General features: G+C 37.9%; 1 protein-coding gene across 3 annotated transcripts in view; it reads right to left on the reverse strand.

The window, feature by feature from the left end:
* Positions 1–575: 575 nt before the first annotated feature.
* The window catches only part of csrnp3 (cysteine-serine-rich nuclear protein 3), an 80,932-nt gene continuing 69,424 nt past the window's right edge, over positions 576–12,083 (reverse strand). For all 3 annotated transcript variants that reach the window (XM_055215620.2, XM_055215621.2, XM_073854772.1), the window contains 3 exons: positions 8,645–8,904; positions 7,005–7,301; positions 576–6,884 (listed from right to left, as the gene is read on the reverse strand). In XM_055215620.2, the coding sequence (XP_055071595.1) occupies positions 5,724–6,884; positions 7,005–7,301; positions 8,645–8,904 (1,718 nt within the window). In that variant the 3' untranslated portion in view covers positions 576–5,723. The remainder of the gene's footprint in view (positions 6,885–7,004; positions 7,302–8,644; positions 8,905–12,083) is intronic.

Raw genomic sequence — 12,083 nt, forward strand, 5'->3', positions numbered from 1 at the left:
TTTGTCATGATAGATTAAAATGTACATGAAAAAATATATTTAACTCATTCCCCGCTAGCCATTTTTTGAAAAGTTGCCTGCCAGCATTTTTTTGTGATTTTCACGAAATGCCTTTCAGGAAATTTTTTTCTAAAAATATATAAACATACAAATATATCAAATTAAAGAACAGACCCTCGGCTTTCAAACAAATAATAAACACGGGGAAAACCGTTTCATCCTATCTATATTTGCTTATAAACTCTTAAATATGAGTATTTTTCTTTAAAAATATTTTTTTTTTTTGCAAAAAGCTGAAATAATTGCATTTTTGTGAAGGAATTTTGTTAGAGATCAGATGCAGAACAATTATCATAACATAAAAAGTTTTAAATTAATAAATAACGTTTTTGCTTTAATTTTTTTATAAATTGGATAATTGCAGTATTACAGATGAACATAAAACCTCATCAGGGACACTTTTTTATGCAAATGTTTTCTCTTAATTGATGAGATAACTTGTCAATGGCGGGGAAAGAGTTAGGGGAAAAAGTTTTAAAAGGGATATGCAACCTTCAAACATTAAAACAAGGACCCACGTTAACAAAGAGAAATTTTATTCAATACATACTGCTTAAGGAACGCACAATAAATACACATTATAATAGATCATTCATAGGAAATACTTAACAGAAGAAGAACTTTAATATGATGATTCCTGTCTGCCGTCAGTCCATTCTGTAGTACAGACCGTATATTGACATTACATTTGTATGATAGTGTTTTATATTTCATACTTCATATCACGACTGAGGTTTATTGTACCAGCACTGTGTACAAGAGGTGAATCAGAGACAAATTTATTTTCGGCACCGAGATCCAGAAAATAAATTCTAAAAGGCAAAACACTAAACCGTAGCATCTAAAACAATGGCAAAAACCAATTACAAAATGAAGGCATTCACTGTTTTTAAGCAAGTCGTCACTTACTTAAACCAAGGCAGTATTTTTCTAATTCTTCTGCCCGACATAATCTTTCCAAACATTCAGTGTTTTATAAATCATTTTTTCTTCGCTTATAACCGTCATCTTTAAAGGTGAAGTGTGTTCAACTATATTTAACAGATAAAGTCTGATGCTTGGGTGTTGCTATGTGGTTGCTACTGTGTCCTTTGGATGCTGCTCTGTGGTTGCTAGGTTGGTACCCTAGAAAGTTTTGTCATCCACAGAATTCAGACGTAATGGCTTTGATGAAAACTAACACGGAGAAACGACACACTTCACCTTTATAAATCTGATGTTTGTGTACACATCACGCTTGATGACATCTAAAGGCATTTGATTGTCCTGTCTTGAGCGTATACTGAAGGACACTCTATTGACAATGACTCGATTTCTTTTAAGAGGATAAACAAACTGACAGATGCATCATAATGTTTGTTTGTGCGTTACAAAGACCTTCATCTCTAAACCTTTCAGTGCTTGAAAAGAAACGCTCACCTAAAATTACACAGTTTTTACTCTCTCATGTCTTCCCAAACCGACATGCTGTTATGTTTGTTATGTTAACTATAATAATTTACTTGAATCATGTTTTTGTTCTTTTTGGAGCTTTGCAGATTTTCTGAATTATCATTGAAAGGAAAAAGATATTAAAACGTGTTTCACAAGAAAAGGAACCACATTCAGGACATGAGGGTGAGTAAATAATGTGTAAATTTGGTGAAATTTTACTTAAACTGGGTAGAAAATCTGATTCGAAATGATTCAACCCTTTACTCAGGCAATAAATATTAGCTGATACGTTAACCAGAGACAAAGTTAACTATTGCACTTAACAAATGACTCCTCTGAATGATTCATTCTGTAACTTAAAGGATTACTCATCTTTCATAAAAACAATTCTGATAATTTACTCACCCCAATGTCATCCAAGATGTTTATGTCTTTCCTTATTCAGTCAAAAAGAAATTAAGTTTTTGAGGAAAACATTCCAGGATTTTTCTCCATAAAGTGGACTTTAGTGGACCTCAACAGTTTACAGTTTTAATGCAGCTTTAAAGGACTCTAAATGATTCCAACCAAGACATAACCGTCTTATCTAGCGAAACGATCATAATTTTCGCCCAAAAAAAAAGTACTTTTAAACCACAACTTCTCATCTTGGACTAGCTGTGTGACGCACCAGCGCGACCCTACGCATTACATATCACGTTGAAAGGTCACGCATGACGTATGCGAAACTACCGCTCCAGTGTTTACAAGTGTGGAGAAAGAGGAGCGTTCAGACGTTGTTGTATGTGAATGATACTAATTGATGTCTATGTGTCAGTTTATAATTTAAAATGGTCCGTAAATGTGCAATTCACACATTGCAAAAAAATATTCTTAGTATTTTTGTCTTGTTTTCAGTAAAAATATCTAAAAATCTTTAAATTAAGATGCCTTTTCCTGATGAGCAAAACGACCCAAGAAAATAAGTCCAGTTTTTAGACAAGCAAAAATAAAATAAAATAAATAAAATAAAATCTGCCAATGGGGTTAGCAAATTTTTTTCTTGAATTTATTGTTGTAGAAAAATTTTAAGATTTTTTTTGCTTACCCCATTGGCAGATTTTTTTGCTTGTTTTATGCACAAAATCACTTACATTTACAAACTAGACTTATTTTCCTGGGCTATCCCGCTCATCATGAAAAATCACCCCCATTCAAGCATTTTTAGATATTTTTACTGAAAACAAGTCAAAAATACTAAGAATTTTTTTTCTTGAAAATCATTTTTTTTTTTTTTGCAGTGCATATGTGACGCGTGACCTTTCCATGTGATTTTTACCCGTAAGGTCACATGGCTAGTGTTAGAGGAGAAGTTGTTGTTTAAAAGTACATATTTTTAATTTGTTTTTGGCGAAAATGACGATCGTTTCGCCAGATAAGGTCTTTGTGCCTCGGTTGAGATCGTTTAAAGCTGCGTTTAAACTGAAAAATGTTGAAAAATCCTGAAATGTTTTTCTCAAAAAACTGAATTTCTTCTCGACTGAACAACGAAAGACATTCACATCTTGGATGACATGGGGGATTTTATGAAGGTGGAGGAATCCTTTAAATAAGCAAAATCTTTAGCACACAATTACTGAGATTATGTTCACATGTTAGGAAAACAAAAGTCATGCCCTAAAACATTTTTATATTACTTGAAAAAAATCAGTTCTGACCTCCGTTCATTCAAGACTATTAGTTACGCAATAAATTTACCTTTTACAAATGTAATATTAGATTAGAATTTCATTCTTTATAATTTAAACACTTTTAAAAATCATCTTTGCCTGAATGAAATGGAATGCTTCAAACGCAGCAACCTGATGCATTTCAAAGTGCATTTTGTCAGAAATCCCTGTATAATCCCAAAACGTCAGTATTTCAGAGTTTCATAAGACAAAGAATTCACTCAATTCACCATTTTCATTATCATCTAAATCTGATTTAAAAAGTTAATTCTGTTATCTAACTATTTGTCTATCTACTGTCTGCTTTTAATAAAGCAAATGCAAACAGATAGAGAGATCATTTTCTTCTAGTATTATGGAAAAATATCACGTCTCCACAAAACCTGGAGATATGTTATAAAAGGCTGTGTTCAGAATAACATACTACTCTTACTACTTCTGCAGTACATACTACTGTATGTATGCTGTCTGCACAGTACATTATGCAAGGTTGTCGCGCCACTAGGCGGCAATGTTTGCAATGTCTCCGGGCAGCTATTTCAGTCATGCAAGATTAAGTCCAATTTACTTGAATGGGGAAAGACAGATATCTCTAAAATTGCCTGTTAAAATTACAATTAAACTACATATTTTTGACCATAAATCCAATGAATAAATCCTGATATCAACTGTACACTGTAAAAAATGTTTGCTGCCTTAAATTTAATAATAAAAAGTCATCTCAACTTACTATTATTTATCTTAAATAGATACGAGTTGTTATAACTTAAAAAATAAAGTTGACTTTTTCGACTATATTTTATGAGTTGAGAAACAATCATCTCTTGTCAAGATAAATAATAATAAGTTGACATGTCTGTAAATCTGAGTTGACTCAACGAAAAAAAATGAATTTTTGACCTTTTTTCAACTATATTTTATAAGTTGTAGCAACAATCACACTGGAAAAAAAACAGTTCATTGAATTTAATAAATTTTTTTAGGTAAGTGGTTGCAATCAATTTATTTAAGCTACATTTAAACAAAAGTTTTATATTTTATTTTACTTTACTAATATTTTTTGTAAAAATGTAGCTTAAATAAATTGATCGAGAGGCTTTTCAGTCCTTCCAGAATTTTTTGGTGATTGTTGAGGGCAAAAATCCTTGATCTTGCGGCACGTTTTCTTAAAAAATGCGATGGAATATGCGGGATATTTATGCAGTTTTATGCGATGAAATTACAGGAACTTGCAAAAATTGCGGGAACTTGCAAAAACTGTTTGCAGCTTTTCAATGATGTTCACATCACGTAATCACATCACTTCATAACTTTCCCATGGCAACAGGGGACATGGCTGCGCTTGTGTGAAGTAAATGCAACATTTTTCAATTTTCTGCTAAGATACATGTGATTTTTGCTACGAAAATGCAGGGATTATGAAATCAGCCCCTCATATTTTGCGCATTGAAATCTGCAATATATACTGTGAAAGTGCGACGTATTTAAAAAATGCGGCCCCCGCATAAATATGCGGACTTTGGCTGATTATGCATTAAATCATGCGATCACATAATTCGCATGACCTGCTCAAGTCTTGGGTCAGACCTTGAGTTTTCGGATCTACGTGGACCCGTGAAGACCTCTAGTACAGAGCCCCTCCCCCAGAGAATCGTCAGTCTTTATTGATTGATGATTGGTTCTTTTAACTGAAAGGCTGGACTTCCGTCACCATTGCCCCCTATTCATAGTAATATGAGTGCTCAATCTTGTTATATCCGATATCTTTGATACAGTTTGCAAAAAAGTAAAAAGTTAATATTTTATTCCGAACACAGCCGTTGTCATGGCACGGTACCAGATAACCCCGCCCCCCTCAGTGCTCATACAGCAATTGGTCACGTTCCGCGTAACATCAGCCAATGGAAAAGTGCAATTACGTTCTTGAGGAAATGTCTTGACAACTTAAATAATGTTAATTTGGTTTCGTAAGCAAAGCGAATGAACAGCACGTAAGCCGTTTTCATGCTAACTCTTCAAAAGCATGATACATATGTACGAAAACGCAACGTTATTTTCTCTTTTACAGTACATCGAACTTTTACAAAACCATAAACCAGCGATGAAAGCTAAAAAAACATGCTTTTATCAAACACTGAGATACACACTTACTGAAGAACACGAACAGGAACGATCTTGATTTTTTTCTTCGTTTTTTTTAGCACTACCGACACAGATACATAGAAAAGATCCATTCACGTCTGATTAAAACTAGATCTTTAGAAATGACAATTGCACGAGTCTCAGGCCAGAAACGTACTTCACGCATACGGTGGTCCCGTTGAACGACGTAACGTTGCGATGACGTTGTGCACTCCATGTTCAGGTCTAAAGCTTAACATACGCTCTGATTTTGCAATTTAAATAATATTCGTTCTTGCAAAGTTCAGTAAAAATACATATTTATGATTTCATCCGGCCAGCGTTAGATATTTGTTGTTGTGCAGAATTGAAGGCTCCTCTTTAAATCTTAACGCAATCTTAAACCGGGGTCGGCTCAGGGAAAGCATCCAGTAAAGTCGGTCCTTTTGTTGTGTTGTCCGCTAGCGACACTTCGGGCAGATTGTGAGACGTCTCCTTTGGCTGTTCAGCTACATAACAGTTCCCATTGGTAGTGTAGGCATCCTGCGTGCTGCTGTTGTTGTTGTTAAGATAGTTTTGGAGTTCCATCTGGCTCAGCTCTCCTGATTGGCTGATGAAGGTCCCTTTGGATTGGACGCTTTTATCCGTCTCTGGGGTGCGACAGCTGATCACGGCCGTCGATCCGTTAGCGAGCGTGAAGTGGCGTTCGTTGTATGACTGTTCGCTTTGCTGGGTGTAGTCTGTGTATTGGTCAGCGGTCACATTATAGGGACCCCGAGACATGACCCTACCGGAGTCATTAACCCGATCTTGATATGAGGTCGAGTCGCCTCCGTAGACCTCACCGGCCTGGTTAGCGTTGGCGAGCAGTGTGGGTTGAGTAGCATTTTCCATCTGATAGTATTCAGCGGCGGAGCCGATGAAGTAGGAATTGCCATTGGTTTGGTTATCCGACGTGATTGCGTTCTCTGTGTAACACATGACAGATGGGGGCGGAGCCACTTCACCGCATGACGTCGCAGTCGGTAGTCCGGCGTCAAACTCTCCAGCCTTATCTTCCTGATCTTCATCGTCCTCCGAGTCGCTGTTCGCCAAGCTCTGCGTACTGGAGTCGGACAGACTGCACAGGCTGCTGCTCTCGTCTTCGTCATCTTCGTTTTCGTCATCTTCGTCATCCTCTTCTTCTTCCTCCTCTTCCTCCTCATCGTCTTCCTCTTCTTCCTCCTCCTCTTCTTCTTCTAGGGTGTCATCCATGTTGTCGCCAGACTGCAGGTGCATGATGGTGCTCGGCGGTACCGTATCTGGGATTTGGTATTCCAGTGCGTGTTGGCCCGTCGCCAGCGGACTGCAGTGACCGCTGGGGTCGCCGTGGAAACCGTTGCCGGTTGCCGTGGCGGCGGGGCCGGAATTTTGCTGCTGCTCACGGCTCTTCTCCAGTTCGAGCTTCATGATGGTGTGCAGGAAGTGAGTCCGAACGCGGATGGGGTTAAACTCGATCCTGCCGGCCGCGTTGCTGCAGCCTTCTTTTGTGCATCCACAAGGGAACGACATGCGGTCCACCTATTGACGTGCGAGAACAATTTAGTGCTTGATACTTTTACTAGTGTGTAATGACCTGGCCATGTTTGCTTCAGACACCAACAGTAAGAATATTTCATACACGATGTGTGTTTATCTCACCTGACACTTGATGCCAGCGAGGCTGCAGGTGCAGGTCTCAGGGTCACAGAAGAGTCGGCAGTCGCAGCCGCAGTCCTCTCTGGAGACTCTGATGGCCCGCAGCTCGTGTTTCTCCTCCACGTCGATTTTCTTGACGCCCGAGGAGCGCAGAAGTGCACGTCGCTTCTTGGTGGTCAGAGGCTGCAGGAAGAAATATTCATCTACTTCTGTGTTGTCAAGGTCCAGGTCGTCGTCAGAGATGTCATCCAATGTGAGCGCGCTCGCCTCCTCTGAATCCACCGCGCCATTCTTCGTCAACTGTTAGTAAAATATGCAAATCTTTTATTTTTAAAGAAGTACTTAAGCAGTATTCAAGATCATATTTTGAGATTCAAAGGCGGGGTGCATGATTTTTGAAAAAAGCTTTGGAAAAGGGAGTCAGGCCGAGTACCAAAACACACTTGTAGCCAATCAGCAGTAAGAGGCGTGTTTGTTCAGGTGATTTCAAATGTCAACATTGGCTTTCAGAGATCATGCACCCCGCCTTTAAGCTCAAATGTATTTTAACATGCACATTCATAAAAGGAGTTCTGAGATCTATAATCAAATACTTCACAGCCTTTGATACTACACTCACCTAAAGGATTATTAGGAACACCATACTAATACTGTGTTTGACCCCCTTTCGCCTACAGAACTTCGATGTGGCATTGATTCAACAAGGTGCTGAAAGCATTCTTTAGAAATGTTGGCCCATATTGATAGGATAGCATCTTGCAGTTAATGGAGATTTGTGGGATGCACATCCAGGACACGAAGCTCTGTTCCACCACATCCCAAAGATGCTTTAATGGGTTGAGATCTGGTGACTGTGGGGGCCATTTTAGTACAGTGAACTCATTGTCATGTTCAAGAAACCAATTTGAAATGATTCGAGCTTTGTGACATGGTGCATTATCCTGCTGGAAGTAGCCTTCAGAGGATGAGTACATGGTGGTTATAAAGGGATGGACATGGTCAGAAACAATGCTCAGGTAGGCCGTGGCATTTAAATGATGCCCAATTGGCACTAAGGGGCCTAAAGTGTGCAAAAAAAAAAACCATTCCCCACACCAATACATTGAACAGGTGTTCCTAATAATCCTTTAGGTGAGTGTATATGAACTGTTGGGTATGAAAAGGAGTTCAGATATATGAAGATTCTCCAAAAAGTCTCCTTATGCCTCATGGAATATAACTAATATTAAAAATAATAGGATTTTCATTTAGTGGTGAATTATTCCTTTTTTATTGGAATGCATGATTCTGATTGGCCAGTGACAACATTTGCAGGTTTGTTATTTCCAGATACTATTCCTCAAAACTAAAAATAAAACTCCATTGCTGATTTTACTCTTGTTTGCACTATTGTGTGACAGCGTTTTTACTTATATTAAATTGTTTTTTAGTCCGTTTATATGGCTGTTTGATGACCATTAATAATGGGGGGATAAATACATTTTAAAAATGATAAAATAATTCTTTATAGCAAGGAATATAAAAATCAGATGGGGGATAACCCCCCCCCCAGCAAATCGCACCCTGCATATATCCACAAGTATAATACATCAATGACCACAAACGGATCCATAACTGTTGTTCAGTTTTAATTATTTGTGTACCCGCAGTCGTATAGAGTTGAGTTTCTCTTCTTTCAGATGATCTCGGAGCATATCCCTGTGGATCCTCTCCTGCTCCATGGCAAACTCTCCCAGTGTGTACTGCCGGATACAGCTGTGTCTGCTCGACATTCCCAGTGTACTGCCACCCTGACTGGGCACGCTGGTGAAGCCCTGCCGCCGGCTGAAATAATACACCGTCACTTTCTCAAAGTGAACCCTGCGCGTCCTCATACGCTTCTCTCGCTTCAGGATGGACGACGCTGAAACATTAAAGAGAAATGAAATTAAGGTTTGGTTACACTGATGTGTCTTTCTTGTAACAGTGCATTATTGTATGTCTGAGTGATGTTTTTGTACTAGTATATGATAATGACCTAACATTGTATTAAATATGTCTGTCTATTCTTTATCTTGTGTGTGCCTCTAGTGGCTCATATGAGAAGCGGCGTGCCCCCATTGTTAGGCCCTTTAAAGGGGGGATGGTGAATCTGTCTTGTATAAATTTCCACAGTTATGGAGTTTCCCCGATATTCTCCCACAGCTCTCTTCATGTCTGACACAAACAGAACAAATAAAAACCATCTGCTGCTGCCGGTCCACCGCCCAGAACCACACACATTACCCATACATGAACACACATCACACACGCACATCACGCATACATGAACACACAGACACACGCACAACACACACACACAGGCATCATGCACACATAAATAAATCACACATAAAAACACACACATTCTGGTTTCCATGTTTTGTGGAGACATTCCATTTTATAACGTACAAACAGTATATTATATTCCCTTCCCCTAACCCAAACCATCACAGAAAACTTTATTGTATCTTAGTTTTTAGTAAACAACATTCTGTTTGATTTATAAGCTTGTTTCCTCATGGGGACCTCAAAATGTCCCCACAAGGTCACAAAAACACTGGTATTCCTATCTTTGTGGGGCAATTGGTCCCCCCAAATGGATAATCACCAGGTACACAGACATCACACACACACACACACACACACACACAACACAAACATACATCACACACATGCACAGACACACAGACATCACACAAACACACACATGCACATGCACATGCGCGCACACACACAAACACACACACACACACACACACACACACACACACACACACACACACACACACACACACACACACACACACACAAACTCTGACTTTGAATCACTCAGGGACTTTACAGCAGAAAGCTTTTTAGTGTAAGAAGGAAAAATGTCAACCTTTTTTCATTAACGGCCACTATATAAAGAACTGGAATGAACAGTTAGTCATTTAATAAAAACTACACTTACATTTACATTTAGCAAACGCTTTTATCCAAAACCACTTATAAATGAGAGAGCATTTAAATCAATTGAAGAGCAACATTTAACAGTGATGTTTCTGTGATTCAAGGTTAGTCGAAAACCCTTTGGACATGCATAATAAAAGTGTACAAAAATAACATCAAAATACAAAAAAACCCACATAAATTCGCATAAATAAAAAATTAAACCTTCAGGGCCGTTATTACAGAGCCCCTAAGGTGACATTGGAGAAAAAAAATCTAAAGTTTAGTTTCATGTTCTCCTACGAAACCTTTGTGCATTTTTTTTAAGTTTAGTTTTGTGTGCGCACGTGAAACTAAACTATTTAATTTTTGCTCCATGTCCCCTTAGGGGCTCCATTTGTTATAACATTTTTGCATTGCTTTAATATTTTTGACAATCACATTTGCGTTTTTGCATTTCCATTTTCTTAATAGAAAATTATAATTTCTGGTGATTTTTAATGTAGTAAGTATAAAATAGCAAGATATGTTAATTATTTAGTATTTAAGGTACAGTATATAGCAGTACAGGTTTTCCTGCCAAAGTAATTTTGTTCAGGTATTTGAGGCCAATGGTAAAATCTTTCTGCATTATACTTGCCAAAAATATTTGTGCAATTGGCTTTTTTATTTTCTAGTAATGCAAGTTGGCAGGCAATCATTTACGATTATGAGTTACATTACATCTTAGCATTGAGCACAGCTTTCTTAAGGTGACAAAGCGTCTCTTTGAGATTCAGCGCACTGTGCGTCTTCCTCACATCTGGTCCACATAATTACTTTCTAATGAGGGAATCAAAGTGGACAAGTGTTACAAAACCTTTAAAAAACAGAGAGGTGAACTTTGATTTAATAATGGATTTAAGTCCATTAAGTGATTGACACAGATGAAAAAATATTCTCAACTCACAAACCCTTTAAATTATTGCGCCTTTATCAAGCATTGATTTTTAAAGCTTTGGAAAGCTGTTAGCTTCTTCGTGGCTTATTGTTTGCTTTATGATACAAAATACTGCGTGTCATAACTGGGGTAATTATTGTTTTAAGACCTCATGAAATGGCCTGACAAGCACAATTATTTTTTGTGTTGACATATTTTTATTGAAACAGAACATTGGAGTGTAACAAATGACGTTTTTCAGTGGCCAACAGCTTTTAGTTTGTCTCACAGCCAACATGATTTGCCTGTTATTACTAGTTAATGGAAGGCAATGTATTGATGAAGGCAAAATTATTTTAGAGAGAATTGTATTCGGATAGTTTTTAAAGAGGACTTATTAGGAATTTTTACGCATATATCTATTTAAGGCCAATAAAGCGCCAAAAATGCTCACGAGCTTAATAAGCAGCGGTTGCGCGACTTGCACGCTCCTCACCGACAGAAAGAGTGTACGCATATAGATCTGTGGTTTGTGTTTCAATGGCTTAAAATAACTTGTTTAAAAAATGCGGTGCTTAAATACGTGTACAAACGTTACGTTTCCGTGACAACACGCACAGGAGCCTGATGTGGGCGCGTAACCTTGATAGAGACGATAGTCTAAAATCTCTACATGTTGACAAATTTCTACCAGTTAATCATGTCTAATCAAAAAAAGTTAATATCAAAACATATCTGGGGCACCATTCACTTCCATAGTATTATTTATCTACTGTACTATGGAGGTCAATGGTGCCCCTGATTTGCTTGGTTACAAACATTGTTCAAACTATCTTTATTTGTGTTCAACTGAACAAACAGGTGACCTCCGGGTTATAAGTCCGACTTGCTAACTTGCGACTTGCTAACTGCCACGACTTCCCCAAATCATGCTCCTGGTTTTTAGTCACTTTATATTGCAGCCGTATAGCAGTGCTTTCCTAGAAGGTCTCTTCCTCTCTCTTTATTTTAATTTTACAGTAATAAGTTTGTTTTATTGGTATGATAACATTTATTTTTCTCCGCCTCTCTCTCTCTCTCTCTCTCTCTCTCTCTCTCTCTCTCTCTCTCTCTCTCTCTCTCTCTCTCTCTCTCACTCTCTCACCTAAATCCATGATAAAAAACCTAGTTAATATACAGTATGAATAAATCAGCATATTGTTGTTAAATCT

The sequence above is a fragment of the Misgurnus anguillicaudatus genome, chromosome 17, assembly GCF_027580225.2.
Source record: "Misgurnus anguillicaudatus chromosome 17, ASM2758022v2, whole genome shotgun sequence".
Lineage (NCBI taxonomy): Eukaryota > Metazoa > Chordata > Actinopteri > Cypriniformes > Cobitidae > Misgurnus > Misgurnus anguillicaudatus.